This window comes from Aspergillus ochraceoroseus, assembly GCF_002846915.1.
Source record: "Aspergillus ochraceoroseus IBT 24754 chromosome Unknown P175scaffold_2, whole genome shotgun sequence".
NCBI classification, from domain to species: domain Eukaryota; kingdom Fungi; phylum Ascomycota; class Eurotiomycetes; order Eurotiales; family Aspergillaceae; genus Aspergillus; species Aspergillus ochraceoroseus.
In genome coordinates, this window is record NW_024468477.1 from 3,547,196 (window position 1) to 3,567,743 (window position 20,548).

Genomic DNA, 20,548 nt, shown 5'->3' on the forward strand with positions numbered 1-20,548 from the left:
TTCCATTCCTTTCCTTTCCTCTTTTCTTTTCGTTGCCTCGCTTGCTTTCTCTCTCTCTCTCTCTCTTCCTCTTCCTTTTCTTCATTCTCTCTCTACTCACTCTTCTTCCTAGGTATTTCCCTCATCGCTTCCCTCCTTCCTCTACGAGTCAATGCATCTCCTTCCAACTTAACCTTCTTCTCTCCTTTACTCTTTCTCTCTCTCTCTCTCTCTCTCTCTCTCTTTCTCCACTCCTCTCTATTGGTCAGATCATCATTGACCTCATCCGTCAAGCGCCAGGTCTGGTCTTTAGACTTGGCAGGCCAATCTCGAGTCTCCGTCCCTTTGCACCGCGACCTCACCTCTACTCTACCTTCTCAACTCGATACAGTCCTTGCCTTCGAGTTCTCGCAACTATGAGCTCTTCCGAGGACGATACCCCACTTGTTGTTCGAATGAATGGTAGATCCTCTGGTGAGCTGCCTTTCTCCCTTCCACTCACTCCTCTCTGATTTTCTACACTTCTCTCGCATAACTTGTGATTGGTCTCGCCGTGAATTCCTCCCCATTTATCTCCTCTTTTAGTTCCCTTTCCTTCCTAACCTTCCAATCCCTGACTAGATCTCAATTCAAATGCCAACAGCTGTGACGCGACGGGGTCTAACGGCCATGTCGACCCTGGAGTTTCCATCCGATTCGGACCAGTGCAAAAAGATAGTGATGTCCACATGAAAGATGCAGATGGTGTTAGCAAGAGAAAGGCGCGATCCAGTGTTGGTCATGCAAAGTCTTATGCGGAGCCAGAGAGCAGCGAGGAGGACGAGCCCTTGGTACACCCACCCACGCCCCCCAAATGTCGCGACACTACTGTTGTCGCTGTTGGTTTCAGCGACTGACTGTTCGACAGAGCAAGCGACGACGCACTTCAGTGAAACACGAGGACCCAGAAACGGATGAAGATGTACCTTTGGCTCTCAATGGAAGGAAGCTGCCTAAGGCTTCAGAGACCGCCATCGGCGAAGAATCCGATTCCGATGTTCCGATTGAAAGAAAGCTGGTCGCTGAAAAGAAGCGGATCCAGCTCAAGGCCGAAAAGGACACGAGAACTACCCGGAAACCTGAACCCTCAAAGCCTGCTAAAGCAACATCAGCAACTAAGAAGCAGGCAAATGGGGTCAAGAAAGAGCCTGCTTCGGCCAAACAGACGCTGAAGCAGGTCAAGGCCGAACCAAAATCTGCTCAGTCTACCCTAGCGAAGAAGAATGGCAAGGTTGCGCCGGTGAAGAAGGAAGAGAGTGAGGAAGCCGAAGAGGGCGACGAAGAGGAAGAATATAAGTGGTGGGAAGACCCAGCCAAGGGCGATGGGACTATTAAGTGGACTTCTCTCGAGCACAATGGTGTGGTGTTCCCTCCGCCCTATGAACCACTACCGAAGAATGTCAAGATGAAGTATGACGGCGTCCCCGTTGTACTTCACCCTGATGCGGAGGAGGTGGCAGGCTTCTTCGGTAGTATGTTGAATTCAACCCAAAATGTCGAGAATCCAACGTTCCAGAAGAACTTTTTCATGGACTTCAAAGATATTCTCAAGAAAACCGGGGGCGCGAAAGATCAGGGCGGAAACAAGGTTGATATCAAGGAGTTTTCTAAGTGTGATTTCCAGCCAATCTTTGCTTACTATGACATGAAGCGCATAGAGAAGAGGGCACTGCCGCCCGCTGAGAAGAAGCGCCAGAAGGCTGAGAAGGATGCCGAAGAAGCCCCTTATATGTTCTGCATGTGGAATGGTCGCAAGCAAAAAGTAGGCAATTTCCGGGTTGAACCGCCATCGTTATTCCGTGGTCGTGGTGAACACCCCAAGACTGGCCGTGTCAAGTCAAGAGTTCAGCCAGAGCAGATTACCATCAACATTGGCAAGGAAGCTCGCGTACCCCCTCCACCCGAGGGTCATCGTTGGAAGGAAGTCAAGCATGATCAAGAAGGTACATGGCTTGCCATGTGGCAAGAAAACATCAACGGCAACTACAAGTATGTCATGCTCGCCGCCAATTCTGATGTCAAAGGCCAAAGTGATTTCAAAAAGTTTGAGAAGGCCCGCGAACTCAAGAAACACATTGGTCGCATTCGCAAAGACTACCAGAAGAACTTGAAACACGAACTGATGGTGGAGCGACAAAAGGCCACCGCTGTCTATCTCATTGACCAGTTCGCGCTTCGTGCGGGTAATGAAAAGGGAGAGGATGAAGCCGATACTGTTGGATGCTGCTCTTTGAAATATGAGAATATTACTCTCAAGCCTCCCAACAAGGTAGTTTTCGATTTCCTTGGTAAGGATAGTATTCGATTTTATGATGAAGTTGAGGTCGACGCCCAAGTTTTCAAAAACCTCAAAATTTTCAAGAAAGCACCCAAGAGGGAAGGCGACGAGATTTTTGATCGCCTGACTGTAAGTGAATTCCATTTTTTTTTTTTTTCCTTCATTATCCTGGGCCCGAGGATTCTAATATTTCAATAGACCTCCGCCCTCAACAAGCACCTTTCCGCATATATGCAGGGGTTGACCGCGAAAGTATTTCGTACCTACAACGCTTCGTACACAATGTCTACTTTACTCAAGGAAATGAATGCCACCGGAAACAATGCAGAGAAGGTGAAGGCATACAACGATGCTAACCGAAAGGTTGCTATCTTATGTAATCACAAGCGGACAGTCGCAGCATCTCATGCTGGACAGATGGAGAAGATGAGTGAGCGGGTAGGTTCTTCCCCCCGGCATTCTCTCCAACATAGAGAGACCTTGCTAATTGTGTATCAATGTATAGATTAAGGGACAGCGGTACCAGAAATGGCGCCTCAAGCAAATGATGCTTGATCTCGATTCCAGCTTGAAGAAAAAGAAGGGTGTCAAGTTCTTCGAGTTAGATGAAGACATTGATAAGGACTGGATTAAAGAGCACCAGGCATTCCTGGTCGAAGAACAACGTCAGAAGATCACGAAGAAGTTTGAGAAGGAGAATGAGAAGCTCGCTGCGGACGGCGAGAAGGAAATGAAAGCTAGTGAGCTGGAGAGCCGACTGGAGGCTGCGAAGGACATGGAGAAGAAATTTCACAAAGAGAACAAGACGGGCAAAGTGGAGGCAGAAGGCCGAGGCCCCAGCGTGGAGAAGCTCGAAACTGCTCTAGTCAAGCTTCAGCAGCGCATTGATAATATGGAACTCCAAGCGCAAGACAAGGAGGACAACAAGGAGGTCGCTCTTGGTACCTCGAAAATCGTGAGTACTCTCCGGATCGCTCCAGGACGAACAGACTGGCTAATCATGTATCACAGAACTACATCGACCCTCGACTCACTGTGGTCTTCAGCAAGAAATTCGATGTTCCAATTGAAAAGTTCTTCGCCAAGGCCCTGCGCGAGAAGTTCGAGTGGGCTATCAAGTCCGTTGACGAGAACTGGGAGTTCTAAAAGCTCGTTTGGCCAGGGTCACAACAACATACCACAAAGACATATCACGAGTAAAGATTGTTTTTTTTTTTTTTTTTTTTTTTTTTTTTTTTCAAACATTCTATAAACTGCCGCGTTGGTTAGAATTTCTATTATTATATCGCTCGCTAGCTAGCTAGCTTGTGTCTTTTTTCTAAATTAGCATTTTACACGCCTGTAACAAATACATTAGCTTTTGATATCTCTCATATAGTTTATCCCCTGTCATGTCATGCAATTAGTTTTCTAAATTGTTGATTGTTTGTCGTCCATCAATTAACCCCTGCCGTAGATAGCTACATAGGTAGGTAGGGACTCCAGTTAGCTTTGGCGCAGGCATATATATATATATATATATATATATACCTAGATAACGAGAGAGAGATCTATTAGAATTAAAGTACATGCATGTACATCCATCCGGGAACCAAGCAAACAACACCACAGAGCTAACTACTAATTTTGCAGATCCAAAGCAAAGCTCAGCTCCATCCCAACTCTTAACAAATGCATGGTGGGCAGGTGTGGTGGTATTCATCACTAAAGTGAAACGCTAGTATGTCTGAAAAAAAGGAACAACCAACAGAAGAGACTTTACACTTGATGATAAGGCGTACAGGAAGCTGGGAAGAAAAAAAAAAAGGGAAAACAAAAAGAAGTATAGAACATGCCAGTGTTCCAGGAGGGGAGAGAAGAAAGAGGAACGGGAAAAAAAAAAAAAAAAAAAAAAAGTGGACTATTATAAATTACAGAACAGAGAGATATTCATGAGGATGAGGCTCCTGGGTGGATATTTTGCAGGTGATCTGTCGGGTGGATGGAGAGATGAGATGAGGGCTGTCTGTGTACCTTAGTGAAGTGAAGTGAAGTGAATGCTTTCTATGCGCTTTTTGATCAAAATGCATGGTGTGGGTTGTGCTCGATCAAATCTATGGCGGCGGGGAAGAATATATGTAAGTATGTTGTTGTTGTTGTTGTTGTTGTTGTTATCATGCCACGGTCAAGTACGACGGCTCCCGGGATTGGGAGGTCATTAACGGTTACCGCCGTACTTGCTGGGGAAAATGTTTTCTGAATGAGTCGACAATTGCAAAAGGGGGGGGGTCTTGAGTGTAAGTAAATATGATCGTTTATGGCCACCAGCCCATCCGTTTGTAGCTCTCCACCATGTCCCGAATACAGTTGGCGTCGAAGAGCTCTCGGGACGGCTTCCATCCGGTGGTCTGTTCAAAGAGTGTACCATCGATGGACAAGTCCTGGTCCCGGAGGACGTCTTTCTCGAAGAATGGGCTGATCGGGCCGGGTCGTGCAATTCCCTTCTCTTCAATCAGGTCAGACCAGCCTTGCAAGCCCACTTCGTTGATTTCATCGACAACATCGTCCATATTCAACTTGGCGAACTGAGATGCCAGAGAGCCCAAGAACGAGCACTTCAGATCGAACACTTCGGACAGCGCCTGCGCCACGTGCTCCTGGCGTGTATCATTATGATCGACGACATTGAAAATGACCGGCACTGAACCGTCCTGGGGCGCATTGTATCTCCATTCCGCGGCGGTCCACAAGGCGCTGGCGGCGTCTTTGACGTAGAGAGTGTTCAGCTTCAGGTTCTTGGTGTAAAGCAGTTCCAAATCCTTCCCCATATCGACATGGACGCGCGCAAGACAAATGCCCATGGCAAAGTAGCCAGGGTCATATTCCCCGTAGACCGTGGGCAACCGCAGCGCAACATGATAGAGACCCGGGATCTTCTGTAGGTCCTCGGTTGCCTTCATGTTCCACTTTGCGAGCTTATGCCAGGCCTCGAGCTTGTCGCCCTCTTTTCGTGGGGAGGAGCCAGATTTGTAGACATGAGCGGAGGAGCATTCAACAAAGGAGCGGATTCCTCGACGGGCGACCTCCCGAGCCAACGCAATACTCAAGTTATAACTCCGGACTTCGTAAACATCGTCGGGCTGGGAGTACCTCGTTTCACCTCCACAGTTGATCACGTAGTCGAATTGCTCGCCATTGGCACGGTCGAAGATGCGCGCGAAGTGTTCTAGAAATGAGAAAACACCGCCGTTAGTCTAGGAATTCTATCCCCGATGGATTACGCAAGGAATCACTCACGTTCCCGGCTCGCATCCGCCTGCACAAACTTATCTTTAGAGCAAGCATCCTCGAATTCAGGGGCCAACCAAGCCAACTGAGGGAGCACCTTATCTATGAGTCGAACCTCGGAGGCTAGATGATTTTCATGGATATAGAGAGACAAATGACGACCAATAAATCCTGCACGATGAGTATTCCGGTTAGAGGTAAAAGTTAGGGGAGGGGATGGCGGGGTTGCACATACCCAAACCCCCGATAATGAGCACAGCGGGTTTTTGGGCTTGCGTATCAGCCATCGTGAAAGCGTAAGATATTGACCAAATATGTGCAGTTCTTCTCAAACCCCGCAATTGACGGCGATGTGAAGAATGCGGGGAGTCGAGGGAGGTGATGTGGAATGGAGCGAAAGAGTCACCAAAAGGACAGATATCAGGTTTGTTCCAGGGTGGATAATAATAATAATAGAGCCAAAGGAAGTAGCAGAAGCAGCAGAAGCAGCAGAAGTAGCAGAAGTAGAAGCAGTAGAAGCCGTAGCAGCAGAAGAAGCAGAAGCAGAGCAGAAGATCAGGGAGAACGAAAAGAGAAGAGAAGAAGAAGAGGAGAAGAAGAGAAGAATCGGAAGAATAAGAATATAATACTAGTTAACTAGTTTAGGACTGATGAAAAATAAAAAGTCTTCACTAAACTATAGGGGATTTTTCTGTTTCTGGTTCTAATCAAGTTCTGGAAATTCGAATAATATTTGAGTCTCGATCATATTATGATCAACGGATGAAATCGTATTTACATTTACTCTGTATAGTTAATAGATATTCTGATGACATTCACTCACTTCCTCTGGACTCTGTAGAAGTATCCCCGCCGCTCTCTCTCCAAATAACCTCAACATCTAGAAATCCAGCACATTGACTCCTCCTTCTCCTCCTATAAATGGGCTATATCAGAATGACTTCGTCCTGTTCACTTCCCCTGCCAAGTGACGCGTTGATCGGGAAATTTTACGGCACGCTGGACCAAAGTAAGCGGACCGCAACGGGAATCATGCAAAGAATACGCAAAGCACCAACCTATAGTTAGTTATCGGGGAATGCCATACGATAACTCATCCGCAGGCGAGAGGAAGATGAACAACCGCTTAACCCAACAAAGCAACAAAGCAGATCCCAGGAAATTTGGATATTCGATGCTCCCCGAAAGCCCGACGAAGTCCGGGGCAACTTCAAACCCCCTGACGAGATCGACAGTCACTCCGGTAAGACTAGCCTGAAGAATTCGTGCAATTTAGAACCCGCAGATCCTCGGAATCAAATCAATTCAAATTGCTTACGGGGTACATGGCGCTCTTGTTCCATGGTTCGTTGGTAAACTAAGTATCTATCCCAGTCGAATAAGAACCCGATGTTATGACCCAATCGTGACAATCCCCAACTGTTATGTAGTTAGCGACAGATAGATAGTAGTATAAGTACTCGAATACATACCAGCTCACTCCCAATCCCGAACATGCAACAAAACCGCAATCTTAAAGCACTGGATACAGCGAAACCCAAGGTCCTTCGCCAACCAAGCCCTGCGCACCTGCCCAGCAATGATCTCCAGATCACTGTCCCTGCCCCATCGAACAAGCACCTCATCGTCCGTCCATTCAAGCTTCACTGATGCCATGACCCCGGCAAGAGGAGGAGACCCCTCCAGCTCTGCCGCGAGTTGGGCATTCGCGCTCCGCCAGGTCGGCAGCCCGCATTCCTGGCCCATTTGCGTCAGGAACGACGCCGCGCTGTCGAACTCCTTGTATTTCACCCAGGCCGGTGCTGCGTCGAGCTGATGCGATGCCCTAACGAGGAAGTATGTCTCGTTCTCATACCGCACTGGGGTTTCTGGGGTCTGGATCGGGCTTGAGCTTGCTTTAGTTTCAGCTTTAGGGAGGGACACAGGGGCGGGAAGCAAAGACATGGCTGGTGGTGCCGGTGGTGGTGGGACCATGATTCTCTCTTCTTGTTCTGACGCTTTCTCTTTCCGTGGGTTTTGGATTGTCCGAGAAGACATCTGCTTCTCAGGGCGCCGAGATCCCGGATTTCTTTCATTAATGTAGGTGATCTCGTCGTTGGCTTTACGCTTCGGTTTGCGAAGTATGTGTGATGTCTCCCTGTAAGAAGGCGATGGAATCTGAGATAGAGTCTGCGGTTGAGGCTGGGATTGAGATAGAGATAGAGTCTGAATGTGATTACTCCGTCCCCTCGCAGTCCCTTTTGCCTTTCTCTCCAACAATATCATCAGTGTAGATTTCAATCTACCCATTCATTATCCATCCATCCATCCATCCATCCATCCATCCATAGATGAATAGATGAATAGTTATGATCGATTAGCCAACCAACCTGCCAAACCAAAAACCCGCCAAAACCAAGGAAAGAAAGAAGAAGAAGAAGAAGAAGAAAACATACTTATCCCTCCTCTCAGGAAACGTAAAGATTATCTCCGGATGCGCCAACGAATCAGGCAATAGATACATCTCTCGATTCTCAGGCGTCCCCCAATACTGCATCCCATACGTATCTAGAAACCGATCCACGCAGATCCCCCGGATATTCGCTGAATCCCGAATTTCTTCCCATGCGTACCCGGTGTTCTCGCCGTGGTCGCGAAACCGCGTGATGAACTCGTGGTGGTACTCGTTTTTCAAATCCAGATACTTGGTGAAGTCGCGGTCGATGTTGGATACTGTCAGGTCCACTGGGGAGATTAAGGGGGTACGAGCTGGGCCTGGACCTGGACCTGGACCTGGAATTGTGTTTGGATCTGTTCTTTTGCGGGCTTGGGATCTTCTTCTGGAATCTGGGAGAGGGATGTATGGGTCCATTTTTGAACTTGCACACTTGCTGCAACTTTGTTTGGTAAGGGATAAAGAGAGTTGGGTTGTGTTAGCAGTGGAGAGGAAAGAGGAGAGAAGAAGATACAAGATAGGTCGAGTAAAAAGAAGTACAGCTGTTTACGTGAATACAAGTGGAATTGCTGAGTGAATTCTGCGTCCCTTTCCCTCGCTCTGAGAAACACAAATGACCAGGGGCTGACTTTATCATACTTGAATGGCGCGGCCTACAAAAGGGAACTATATCTAATACCTGCCACTCAGAAATTATGCTTGATGCCTGACCTACTATCACCCACGGTAAATCAACATCAACACTGTAGTGGGACTTGTATGAAATCCCTTGATAAAGGATACGCTATTCAGCACCAAGATAACGGAGCGAGTTGCGCAATTCCTTGATTGCGGTGTGGACATCATCAAAGGCCAGCGCAGACACAGCCCAGCGAGCATGCTTCTGAGCAAGTGCGATGGCCTCGTCATCGACGCCATGAGAGTTCACCTGCGCAGCTGTCGATATTGGCGCTGGTTGCTGGACTGGAGGCACACGCCCCGGTCCAGCCGGTGGTGCAATTCGTGAAGGCTCACCGGTGCTGGGCGTGTGATAGAATGAGCTTACATCATGGGGAGCAGGTGGGCCCACAGGGGTTATCCCCGATGGTGGCGGGAACGACTGGAACGTGTTTGAAGGCGCAGCGTGGTCGTGTGTCCCAATCTTGGTCGGGGTATCTGGTAAAACCGGCCCCTCAGCTCCCATTGATCGTGACGCGAGCGTTTCGGGGGCCGAAGGGAGACTAAGTGGTGAATCTTCGTCAACGTCCATGTGCTGGTGAGATGTAGTTGGGATGCTGTCCGGGGCGGAGGGAAGCTCAGTCGAGGCTGTGGGAGGCTGTGGAAGGGTGGGCGATGAGGTTGAATACTGTGTGGGCTGAGATTCGTCTGGGACCTCTTCAACGGTGGGTTGGAGGGCGTGCGCGCGCAGTCCATCAACACCCGCGACTTGACCCTCGATCTGTCCGTGCTGTAGCTCTTGTTCTTCAGGCAATGCTTCCTCCTCCTCCTCCTGAATCACGGGGTTTGATTCATTGGGGTCTTCTCCCGCCTTAATCGCCTTGACGATCCGCAGCGCATGGTACTTGGCGAACTTCACCTTCGCCGCAATTTCCGGGTCGAGGGGATTCCAAATCTGACACAGTTCGAGGAAAGTCGCTGCCGCCTGAAATGTGTCCGCCGTTTGTCTGTGATGAAATGAGCTCCTCCCCCAAGCCAGATCCCAAGGCGCGCCACGACGAACTTTGTCACTTTGTTGGCTCTCATAGTTGCCTCCGCACGACCAAAAACCTCCAGACCAAATTGCTCCACATAGGCGCTCGCAGCGACCGAGTCCAGGATCGCATCGTTATCGGGATTCTCTATTTTGAACTGCACACAGTCAGTAGTAGGCCAGCGCATCTTACATGAGATGACCCCGCAGGAACCTTCTCCAACGTACCTGTTCCAACTTCTCCATAAGATTCACCGTGTATAGCTTAACCTCATCGTCGGAATTATGCAATCCTTTTTCAATGATCTGGTTAACGATCCAGAAATGGCCTGGGGTGGGAAAGGAAGCTCTCGTCAGTCCAAGGACACCGTTTTCGTTGAATCGCGCGAACTCACACCAGTAGGAAATGATGGGCTTTGCGCTCTCGAGCTGGGCAGCTCGTAGGGCAAACCGCCCAATATCTGCGGGTTTCAGTCCAGCCGGAATATTACTCGCCATGAGTTCAATTATAGCTGAAATTTGGGGAAGGACAGATTCCACTGATGAGAAGAAGAAAGAATGCACGATACGAGCGGGATGACGTTGAAGCTGCGGCTCGTACTAGTAACTGGTATGTACATACTATTCCTAATTAGGAGATATATGTACTCTTATCCATTAAGAAGCACAGAGATAGACACATGAATATAGTGAATTTATGCAACAAGGACTTCCTTATGGAACAGGTCGGTATCTTGATTTCTTTCACTGTACGTGACATTATGCGTCTTCGACTATCCACTCCCCGATTTCCACCTTCTCTTCTCCCAGAGCCTCCACTTCAAAGTGGTCTTCAACCTGTCCACCAGGTCCCCCAATTCGCTCCAGCACGATCCATACTCCACCCTTGTCCTCGAGACCCGGCGATAAGTCAAAGTCCTCTATTCGGACTCCTGATACGGCATCGCAATGATGTCCATCCTCAGATGTCGCCAAGATCTCTTTATAGGGCCCTTGCCCGAGCTCAACGGTCATTAAAACGGGAGAAGGGCCAACGGACCGATTCCCAATCGTAGACTGTCTGCTCCGGGCAATCAGCTTGAGTCTGGTTAACCGTGGGGTTTGCAACGGCGCCAGCATCCGATCTCGCCCTGGGGCTAACATCCCGACATCCGAAAGCACCGCACGTCGCCCAGCCGATTCGGGGGGCAGTTGTTTTACTTGGCAAGGGAAATTTGTCGATATCCACAGTGTAAACCGCGCGAGCTGGTCCGGAGCAAATGTCGAGACAACAATCGTGTATGACCCTTTATCCAGGCCGGTCTTTTCGGCGAGAGATCCCCCGCGACGATACTCACCACTATCCGTAATGATATCTCGACTACGAACTCGCGCCACGCGCTTTCCATGAGACCAGAACAGCTTGACGTGGGTGGCGAGTGCCGGGTCTGACGGTTCGAGGACAAGCGACACATCTGTTTCTTCTGGTATCTCAAAGCTAAATTGCGGGTTGAGGGGGTACCGGGTTGACTCTGCGTTCCCACCAGCTGTGGACGGCGCCCAGCACCCCTGGACCTTGGCGACACACATGTATCGGTTCTGGGCATGTGCGATTTGCACGGGGCTGGTGGAAAATGCTGAAAAGGTGAAATTTTGGGTGACCAGAGGCAAAGACTCTTCGGATACCACCGCAGTATACGTAGTCCGTGGAGGCATGTCCAACCTCATCAGAGTATTCGGTGAGTCAACGTAAGGACCTCGGTGAAGTGCGCCATCACTCAAAGATACCCTCTTTCCGCCTTCCTTGAATACATAGATGCTAATGAATCCGGACTCCTCATGGTCTGTATCGGAAATATGTGGGGTAGGAGACTGTTCGTATTGTGGGATTGTCCTAAAATGCCTTCCCAGCAAGAGCCAGACAATGCCACCACGCTCGGTATAAATTGAAAACTGGGGGTTTTTCACAAAACACCCAGGGAGGCCTTTGCCATTTGATAGATCCCAGGTGAAATGGATATCTTCCTGGTGGGCGAAAAGTGAGGGGTTCCAATTCAGATATAAGTTCTCGAAATTTTGCAGAACCTTCCCACAATCCATCCAGAACGATCCGGGGGAGAGAGACGGCGATGAAGGATCCGCGGATTCGGAACCATGGAGAAGATCGGAGGAGATTGTATCCGCCCCGGCCCAAGGGTTCTTCACCAGCATTTGACGGCGTCCTTTAGATTCCTTCATATCCAGAATGGCATAGTCATGCTCGCTAACAAGACCGAGCTCTTTCTGTTCTCCTTCTGTGAGTTTCCCGGTGCCGATGGTCAGGAAGACATTCCCGTTGTGGAAAGATTTGAAAAGCCGTTTCCAGACCTGGTCGGAAGTCACATCATCATTATGGAGAAAGACCTGCTCAGGGACCCAGCCCGTCAAAACCCACAAGTCCGTCCCAGAATTGCTCCCAGGGAACTCATAACCTCCACGAAGCTTCAGGTACGCCTTCTCGACAAGAGCCGGCCATAGAAAAGTGACATTATTTCGATCTATCATGTATAGGGATCTTGATGTTTTCGACGACGGCAGCCGATCGTCGATGACGACTTTGCGGAAGCATCCATTAAAGTAGAAGCGAAATATATACTTCCCAGAAGGAGAAAGTGCAGATTTCGATTGTCCATCAACACAGGGATATACCAGAGGAAGCAAGTTCTACGCCGATCAGCCACCAATGAATTTTCTTGGAGAGGCTTGGAGAGGGACCATCTTACCATATCAAGGCTACGCTCCGATCTCGAGGTTGTTGCGCAGAGACTAGCAACGACAGAACAGTCCGTTAATACATCCTGTACCAAGTCTGTCTTCCCGGCAACAGACATCACCGGGGTGGGAACATTGCCAACTTCGTCCGCAAGGCCCGAGAGCAGCTCATGCGGCCGCTTCCAACCGGCAAAGATATTTCTCTGTAAGCTAGACAAATGGAGATCCGGTTTATCGCTGGCAATGGGTTAGAGCATGCGTCGATGAAAGTTCGGATAAAATGTCCAGCTTCGAGGCCAAGAAATTAGAAAGTAGCTCAACGTACGTAAACAACCCATCTTCATCGGCTCTTTTGAATTCATCAGGTTTCGGGACATCATTCCACGGAGGAAAGATGAAGCCATTTAACTTTGCACCCTCCAGGAGAATAATCTCCTCGCGAGTGGTAAGTTTGCGCGTAGATATTGGGGACCGAGACCCGGAGGAACGGTTGTCATGAATATGTGCTGCAGATCGCCAATCCTTCGCTTCCTTAATTTTCTCCGCTCTCGTAAGCCATTCTTTGCATTTTGCGTCCAATGTAAGCTTATCTTTTTGGACCGTTGTCAAAGTTAGCGCCTTCATGTAGTGCTCAGCGGCATCTATTGCAGCCTCCAAGGCCTGGGCCTGGGAGGCCGCGGTAGACACATCCCGCTCGGCTTTCTAGCAACGAGTTAGTCGCAGAAACACACTCCTGCCCGGAAAAGACTGCATGTAGACAAGGGCATCAAAAGGCGGAATACCAGGGCATGAGCAATCAAAGACTTCTGAGTCGCGGCGTGGGATCTGGACATCCTGGTCCAGAAGAGGGATAGCGGTTTGAGGGACGGCTGGAGAGTCTTCCCTCTACGATCACACCCAGTCGTCGTCGTTATGGGGGGAGACGGGAGAGGTGAGAGTCTTCCCCGCAATAGCCATCCAGATCTGTCAACAGCCACCCAAGGACACGAAGGACTCAGGAGCAGGAATCCGGTTCAGATCAGCCTGTAAAGTTCCCGAAAGGCTCCGCAGGATTTCCCCGGAATGTCGACTGTCGGTCACACATCCGAGGTCACAGTACGCTTGATTGAGACAATGGTCTCCCCGGAATCGAGCAACGAGCGAACCCAGCAAAAATCGACAAGAATCCTCTTGAGTGAATATGATGGAGGAAACGAAAATAAGCTCTGGAGGGGAATAGCGTCCTGTAGGCGAGAAGAACCAGCTGTTATTATCGTTGTGTATGGTTACCACGTAGAGTGTGTTAGTTTTCGGTGAGAGAAAGACAAGTTGAGAGCATTTGGACCTCGGCTTGTTTCGTCATACGCTGAGCAGCCCGCGCCGAGGTGCGAAGAGAGACGCAACTGATTCTTCTCCTACTTTTGATAGACGGGCTTGTTTCTTTCTTCTAGCCGATTTTTGCTCCTTTGGTTCTCTATCGACGTTCAGGCTGCTTTTCGGTCATTCCTTCACTCTGATCTGTGCCTTCTCCTGTCACTGAGCAGCCCCCCAGCAGTATTCTCCCTTCTGAAGGAATTCCCGGCTCAGTCAAAACGGAGTACAGCATCATTTTCTTCGGTGTTGAGACTCGAGATCCCTCAATCTAATCTCACCGACTCGACTCCCTGGAAACCCGAGACAGAATCGTCTTCTCTGGAAGAATGGCCGGTCAATCCAAACCCGCACTTTCTCCATGGGGTAGCGCCGTTGCGGGTGCCACTGGTGCAGTTCTCGCCAATGCAATCGTCTACCCTCTTGATCTGTACGTATCCAGCTTTGGGAAATTGAATCTATCTATAAAACGTGCTAACTTTTTTCCTTGTTAATAACTAGCGTTAAAACCAAGCTGCAGGTGCAGGTGAAGAAAGCCGATGGATCGAAGGATGAGGTGTCGGAGGAAGTCCACTATAACGGAACATGGGACGCGATCGCAAAAATTGTAGAGAAGGAAGGCATCGAGGGCCTATACTCGGGTGTTACTGGAGCTTTAATCGGTGTCGCATCTACCAACTTCGCCTACTTCTACTGGTACAGCGTTGTAAGGACATTCTACATGTCATCGGAACGTGTGCCCAAACCTCCTGGAACCGCAATCGAACTCAGTCTCGGTGCTGTCGCCGGTGCGGTTGCCCAGATCTTTACCATTCCCGTTGCCGTCATCACGACCCGTCAGCAGACGCAGCCTAAGGGGGAGAAGAAGGGTTTGATCGAAACCGGCAAAGAGGTTGTCAACAGTGAGGATGGTTGGTCGGGTCTGTGGAGAGGTCTCAAGGCGAGCTTGATCCTCGTTATCAACCCAGCCATCACCTACGGGGCTTATCAGCGCCTGAAGGATATCATTTTCCCTGGCAAAAAGAGCCTCAAGCCATGGGAAGCCTTCCGTAAGTAACAGGAGACAAATTCTTGATATAGATGGCAACGCTGATATCATAGTAGTCCTCGGTGCTATGTCCAAGGCCATGGCCACCATTGCAACTCAGCCACTTATTGTTGCGAAGGTTGGACTTCAATCGCGACCTCCCCCAGCCCGCAACGGCAAGCCCTTCAAGACCTTTGGCGAGGTCATGCAGTTCATTATCAAGAACGAGGGTGCACTTTCTCTATTTAAGGGCATTGGACCTCAACTCATGAAGGGACTTCTGGTACAGGGTCTCCTCATGATGACAAAAGAAAGGTGTGCCCGATTGGATTCTGGAAAGGCTGTAGCATGTGCTAATTTAATTTTTTAAGGATGGAACTCATGTTCATTCTTCTCTTCGCATACCTCAAGAAACTCAGAGACCAAAAGCTCCGCAAGGCCGTCGATATTGCGGCATCAGAGGCTAAGGCCAGCCTCCCAGCAATCTTGAAATAAACGCAATCCTTCATTGCTCCGTCATGGGTTGAATTTTGCATTCTTTCTCTTGTTTTCTCTCTGATTGTACATGGCGTGTGGGTGTTAGATCTGCTTCTTCTTTTCTTCTTCTTCTTCTTTTTTTCTGTCTTCATGAAATGAGGAGACAGGATTTCCGTATACATCCTGTACATTTCACTTGCCCTGATGTATAGAACATGCTAATTCCTTAGGAACATACCGGGATAGACAGACCTGCACAAGATGATTTACAGAAATAATGACCAAATAGTTATTAAAAAAGAAGTATAGTAAAATACATATTCACATTTACTCTAGCTAAGCCTAGTGTATTACTAGAGGTTTTTTAAAACTTTATAAGTGTTCTGGAGTGTGGTTAAATGGTAGTACTCCATAGCCCTAGATACATACATATATAGAAAAAAATATAGATATAATCTTGACCGCCCTCTGGCTCGGTCTACTCCACACTTTATTTGCTTCAAAACGCAACAACGACTTCCTTTTATATCCAATCACTATATATCCTCACAAACTCAAGCAAACAAGGGCATGAACCGTCATGCGATGGCCGCCATGGGCTTCCGAATCGCAAGTCCCCGCAAACGACAATGACGATCGTGATCAACAACAACAACAACAGGACCAGACTCTCTCACCTACCAAACCACCCCCAAGCAAACCTGACCCCGCAATCAACTGGGCATCATTCATAGAACCTAGAACCCTCGTTCCAACTATAATTCTCACAACCGCAATCCTTAGCGCAGTCCAAATCCACCGTCGATATCTCCGCCGATTCCGCGATGCCCCAAGCGTTCCGCAGACGTATTTCCGCCGTAGAAGCGTCTTCGGAAAGGTAACCAGCGTTGGAGATGGAGATAATTTCAGAATCTATCATACGCCGGGAGGCAGATTAGCTGGGTGGGGATGGCTACCATGGAAGAAGGTTCCCACGAGTAAGAAAGAGCTGAGGGATAATACGGTAGGGCGGGGATTTCTTTATATATATATATATATATATATATATCATATGTATTGCATTACATTACGTATAGCTGATTTCACGGAATGTTGCGAGTTTCAGATTCATATCCGATTAGCTGGTGTTGATGCCCCCGAACTCGCGCACTTCGGTCGTCCCGAGCAACCTTTTGCTCGTGAAGCCCATGAATGGCTCACGTTTTATCTACGCAACCGTTGGGTGCGCGCCTACGTACACCGTCCCGATCAGTACCAACGGGTGGTCGCGACGGTGTATGTGCGACGGGCCTTGGATTTCCCGATCCCCTTTCGTCGGCGGGATGTGTCATATGAGATGCTGAGGCGGGGTCTGGCAACAGTGTACGAGGCGAAATCTGGCGCGGAATTCGGAGGCATCGCGAACGAGCGGAGGTATCGGAATGCTGAGTGGTGGGCGAAGCTGAGGGGATTGGGTATGTGGAAGGGGTTCCGGAGTAATACGGGGTTTGAAACTCCGAGACAGTATAAGACGAGGATGGGAATGGGGATGGAAGAAGGCCAGACGAGTACTAATGGGAAAGATACAAAGCGATAGGTCTTGTTTTGGTGGATATATCTTCCTGTTCTGTCTTTATGACTGTATGTTTGATATCCCTATGCATGGGCTCTATACCTCTTTATATATACTTAGATATGGTGAGCAGGTTGTACTGAATAGGTTTGGAACTCATTAACCTAATCATTAAGTATATATATATTACATATATATCCTCTAGGCACTCATTCTCAGTCTTCATGAGGGGAAAAAAAAGGACTGAAATACCGGCAACAATTCACAGCACGCTAACAACGACGTATAATAGAATACAAAGAGATAGATACCCGACCGCGGTGTGTCTCATCTATCAAGGTACAATAGCCTGCTTAGCAGAACTTCTTCTCAATCTTGGCAAAAAGCTTCGGGGAGATTTCATCACTCGAGTTGCCTTCCACGCGCCATAAACAGCCCTTGCTCTGATAATGGTCAAGCAGAGCCCTGCTCGTTTCTTCGAATTTTGAAAGCCGTTGCTTCCACGTTTCTATGGAGTCGTCTTCTCGTTGGGTCAGAGGTTCCCCGGTGACATCGTCCCTCCCGGGGACTTTGGGCGCGTTGAACTCTGTATTATACACTCTCCCGGACGGTTCATGGACCCAGCGCGATGAGATTCGAGACAAGATGATAGACGGTGGGGTGACTAGGTGAACGACGAAGTTTATAGGCACGAGAGAGTCCAGGCTCAAGGCCTGCGTAGCGGTGCGCGGGAAGCCATCGAGGATGAAGGAAGCGGAGGGGGATATTGAGGAGGTTGGCGCTGACGAGAGCCAGCCCTTGGACTTGAATTCGGAGGAGATGAGGTCAAGAATCATGGAATCGGGGACGAGGTTTCCGGCTTGGATTGTGGCTTCTGCTTTCAAGCCTGTTCGCAAAAAGAAAAGAAAGGTATTGTCAGCGGCCCCGGCCTCCCTTGAATTGACTACCTGCGCTTTATTGACAGAATTCTTCCAAGATCGCCGTACCTAAGGGAGTCTTATTTCGAACATTCTCTCGCAACAGGTCTCCAGAGCTTATCGAAGCTAGCTCTGGGAATCTGGTGAGGAGTCGTTCGGTTTGGGTTCCTTTTCCGACCCCGGGTGCACCGATGAGGATGATCCGAGCAGCTTTGTGGAGCCGCCTTGTTGTGATGGTCATTTCAGGGCTACGACTGTTGTATCTGGCGTGGCAATGGATTCCGGTATTCGAGGTCTGATAATAATAATAATAATATTCGCGTTCGGCGCTGTCTAGTCCGGGAAAGTGGATCGGAAGGGCAACAGGATTAATCGCAGTAGAAAAATGGCTTGATCCTATACAATATCCATCCTGAGTGTGCGCGGGATTACTGAGCTGGATCCGGGCCTAATAAATTTGCGACGGTTGATGGATGTGAGATCGAGTATCCTGCCGATCGCTGCGAAGACGTCTCTGGGATCTTCGAATGCATCATGGGGGGAAATATAGATGCTTGCTTGATTAGGAAGTCGGTGAGCGGGCCCCCGGAGGTTTCTCCGAACCTCCTTCAGCAAAAGATCCGATAGTTTAACTACCAGTTCTCCGTATGGGAGGAATTAGAAAGTTGGGATATCTCAAGCGTACAATATGGCTGAGGAGGGGTATTTATCTTAGTTGAAATATATCATTTCATATGCTTCCAGCAATCTTGTGGCCTTATTCCTCTTCCAAGGCTCCAATTTTCTTGCTTCCTCGGCTGCGGATTTTCCGCCGGATGGGCTAAGTGGTCACGTGCTGACACGCATCCACGGCGCGTTGTCGCGTTGTCGCGTCGCTCTCTATGAAAGCGGCGGTGGGATACAGTAGGAGAGCGCATCACAGACGGAGAAAGAAGTCCTGACCACTTGCTCCTGAAGGCAAAAATGATCCGTCAAGAGTTTCACAGAATTGATCCGAAGCGACGGGCTACCCTCGACCATAAGAAGAAGCAGTTCGCGACCCCGACTTTTAAGCAGCAGGACTATCCCCATCGCCTGAACTTCTATGAGACCCCGCCCACGGCAGAGATCACCTTGGAACAATTTGAGCAATGGGCCATAGACAGACTGAAGAGTATGCATGCTATTTCCATTCATAGACAGACGTGAATAATCCGGCTGACTTGGATAGTTCTGGCCGAAATCGAAGCCTGTTCCTACAGAAACAAAACCGCAGAAGAGACATCCAAGCATCTCACCCCTCTCCTTCAGAAATTTCTTCCTCTATCCTCGAACACATCGGTCTCGTCTGGGGCTGGGGGTTCAGATCCCAGATTGAGAAATGAGCGCCAAAAAGATCACTATTCTCACTTTATCCTGCGGTTAGCCTTCTCAGCCACCGAGGACCTGCGTCGACGATTCGTTAGAGCCGAAACCATGCTCTTCCGATTCAGATTCCAAGGAGATGATTCCAGGGAAAGACGGGCCTTTATCGAGAGCCTTAACCTCGACTGGGAGCCTGTCAGCGACGAGGAGAGAAGGGAGATGTCGGAGTATTTAGCCGCTGCAACCCCAGGATTGCGCCGCGTGGAGGACGAGTCATGGTACAAAGTGGATTGGGAAAAAGTTCCAGAACTGGTTGAAAAAAGATCGGTTTTCCTGGCCAAGGGCAAGGCCTACGTCCCCGGAAGAGAGCAACTGAGTATGATTATGGCGGAATTCACTGCTCGACTGGAGCGCGCTCTCGAGGTGTGTGACGGCTGAACCCCTACCCGACGAAAAGAATAGAACTGACTATTTTTCCAGCTTACTAGTCGCGCCCTACCCCGACTGGATGAAGACGATCGCCTCACCCCAATCCTGAATCATTTATCTAAAAATTTCGGTAGCGCTGAGTCGGTGTATTCCGAGGGCGAAGGTGTGGTGGATGGAGCTCCGATCACCGCGGCCAACATCGATCGTCTCGCCCAGCATTTCCCACTTTGCATGCGCAGTTTGCACATGAATTTACGCAAAAACAACCACCTGAAGCATTACGGTCGACTTCAATACACCCTCTTCCTGAAAGGCATTGGGCTTTCTCTTGAGGAGTGTATTCTCTTCTGGCGCCAGGGGTTCAAAGGCCTCACCGACGATGAATTCAACTCCCGATACAAGTATAATGTCCGCCACGCATACGGAGACGTTGGTGGTGATGTCAACCGGAGAGGTCGCGGTTATCCGCCATACTCGTGCCAGAAGATCCTCAGTGATTCCAATCCCGGAGTGGGACAGACCCACGGATGCCCCTACCGTCACTTCTCCGTTGATAATCTGATCGGACTGCTCCAATCGACCGGAATACACGATAAAGAGGTCTTGAAAGGAGTCCGAGAAGACGTTGAAAAGACTCGATATCACATCGCTTGCAACCGCGTTTTTGAACACATTCACAAGGCGGACATTAAGAGAGTCAAAGAAGATGGGTCATGGAGTCAAACCGATCTGGACACCATTGTTCATCCCAACACCTTCTTCAAGCGCAGCTACCTTCTCAAGCAAGCGGCAAAGGCACCCAGAAATGCCTAGGCTTGACTCTTAATCCATACACGAAGCTACGTCTGCATATTTCTCTTGACCGGTGGTTTTTCTCAAGGCGAATTTTCGTCACCAGGCGTTTGGGGTCCGAAGAGGGCGAGTTCGCGCAAGGATTTAGGTTCTTAAGTTCATATTATGTATAATTCATTCACAAGTCTTATCATCGTGGTATTTTCAGTAGTACGTAGCATCGAATATAGAGCATAAAAACAT

The 20,548-nt window shown here is 49.1% G+C and overlaps 10 protein-coding genes across 10 annotated transcripts; 4 read left to right on the plus strand and 6 right to left on the minus strand.

Moving 5' to 3' along the window:
- Positions 1 to 40: 40 nt before the first annotated feature.
- On the plus strand, positions 41 to 3,498 carry P175DRAFT_0499919 (DNA topoisomerase 1). The gene is made up of 6 exons (XM_040896838.1): positions 41 to 453; positions 601 to 809; positions 887 to 2,425; positions 2,495 to 2,734; positions 2,802 to 3,251; positions 3,308 to 3,498. Exons 1-6 carry the CDS (start codon positions 396 to 398, stop codon positions 3,440 to 3,442), a joined length of 2,631 nt encoding a protein of 876 aa, XP_040754765.1. The 5' UTR covers positions 41 to 395; the 3' UTR covers positions 3,443 to 3,498.
- Positions 3,499 to 3,570: 72 nt separating this feature from the next.
- On the minus strand, positions 3,571 to 4,165 carry P175DRAFT_0169124 (uncharacterized protein). Its single transcript, XM_040892499.1, has one exon. The coding sequence runs from the start codon at positions 3,996 to 3,998 to the stop codon at positions 3,699 to 3,701; it is 300 nt and encodes a 99-aa protein (XP_040754766.1). The 5' UTR covers positions 3,999 to 4,165; the 3' UTR covers positions 3,571 to 3,698.
- Positions 4,156 to 6,117, minus strand: P175DRAFT_0455087 (NAD-dependent epimerase/dehydratase family protein). The gene is made up of 3 exons (XM_040894591.1): positions 5,799 to 6,117; positions 5,573 to 5,734; positions 4,156 to 5,501 (listed from the first exon to the last, which is right to left on the minus strand). Exons 1-3 carry the CDS (start codon positions 5,848 to 5,850, stop codon positions 4,591 to 4,593), a joined length of 1,125 nt encoding a protein of 374 aa, XP_040754767.1. The 5' UTR covers positions 5,851 to 6,117; the 3' UTR covers positions 4,156 to 4,590.
- A 235-nt stretch (positions 6,118 to 6,352) lies between these two features.
- P175DRAFT_0556019 (uncharacterized protein) lies at positions 6,353 to 8,414 on the minus strand (the record flags this gene model as incomplete). Its single annotated transcript, XM_040900665.1, has 4 exons — positions 6,353 to 6,817; positions 6,882 to 6,982; positions 7,044 to 7,700; positions 7,999 to 8,414. 4 exons carry the CDS (start codon positions 8,412 to 8,414, stop codon positions 6,813 to 6,815), a joined length of 1,179 nt encoding a protein of 392 aa, XP_040754768.1. The 3' UTR covers positions 6,353 to 6,812.
- A 367-nt stretch (positions 8,415 to 8,781) lies between these two features.
- On the minus strand, positions 8,782 to 10,185 carry P175DRAFT_0508071 (uncharacterized protein; the record flags this gene model as incomplete). Its single annotated transcript, XM_040898312.1, has 4 exons — positions 8,782 to 9,661; positions 9,718 to 9,845; positions 9,916 to 10,016; positions 10,083 to 10,185. 4 exons carry the CDS (start codon positions 10,183 to 10,185, stop codon positions 8,782 to 8,784), a joined length of 1,212 nt encoding a protein of 403 aa, XP_040754769.1.
- Positions 10,186 to 10,349: 164 nt separating this feature from the next.
- P175DRAFT_0475636 (calpain-like protease PalBory) lies at positions 10,350 to 13,686 on the minus strand. Its single transcript, XM_040895245.1, has 4 exons — positions 13,200 to 13,686; positions 12,743 to 13,119; positions 12,429 to 12,654; positions 10,350 to 12,369 (listed from the first exon to the last, which is right to left on the minus strand). Exons 1-4 carry the CDS (start codon positions 13,248 to 13,250, stop codon positions 10,447 to 10,449), a joined length of 2,577 nt encoding a protein of 858 aa, XP_040754770.1. The 5' UTR covers positions 13,251 to 13,686; the 3' UTR covers positions 10,350 to 10,446.
- Positions 13,687 to 13,783: 97 nt separating this feature from the next.
- On the plus strand, positions 13,784 to 15,490 carry P175DRAFT_0499926 (putative peroxisomal carrier protein). The gene is made up of 4 exons (XM_040896839.1): positions 13,784 to 14,197; positions 14,269 to 14,816; positions 14,872 to 15,109; positions 15,166 to 15,490. The coding sequence occupies exons 1-4, from the start codon at positions 14,097 to 14,099 to the stop codon at positions 15,287 to 15,289; spliced, it is 1,011 nt and encodes a 336-aa protein (XP_040754771.1). The 5' UTR covers positions 13,784 to 14,096; the 3' UTR covers positions 15,290 to 15,490.
- Positions 15,491 to 15,747: 257 nt separating this feature from the next.
- On the plus strand, positions 15,748 to 17,039 carry P175DRAFT_0499927 (thermonuclease family protein). The gene is made up of 2 exons (XM_040896840.1): positions 15,748 to 16,274; positions 16,377 to 17,039. The coding sequence occupies exons 1-2, from the start codon at positions 15,852 to 15,854 to the stop codon at positions 16,845 to 16,847; spliced, it is 894 nt and encodes a 297-aa protein (XP_040754772.1). The 5' UTR covers positions 15,748 to 15,851; the 3' UTR covers positions 16,848 to 17,039.
- P175DRAFT_0522396 (adenylate kinase ADK2) lies at positions 16,720 to 18,419 on the minus strand. The gene is made up of 2 exons (XM_040899258.1): positions 17,810 to 18,419; positions 16,720 to 17,709 (listed from the first exon to the last, which is right to left on the minus strand). Exons 1-2 carry the CDS (start codon positions 17,979 to 17,981, stop codon positions 17,177 to 17,179), a joined length of 705 nt encoding a protein of 234 aa, XP_040754773.1. The 5' UTR covers positions 17,982 to 18,419; the 3' UTR covers positions 16,720 to 17,176.
- Positions 18,420 to 18,703: 284 nt separating this feature from the next.
- P175DRAFT_0432274 (DNA primase subunit PRI2) lies at positions 18,704 to 20,326 on the plus strand (the record flags this gene model as incomplete). The annotated part of the gene is made up of 3 exons (XM_040893531.1): positions 18,704 to 18,893; positions 18,951 to 19,507; positions 19,565 to 20,326. The coding sequence occupies 3 exons, from the start codon at positions 18,704 to 18,706 to the stop codon at positions 20,324 to 20,326; spliced, it is 1,509 nt and encodes a 502-aa protein (XP_040754774.1).
- Positions 20,327 to 20,548: the final 222 nt, after the last annotated feature.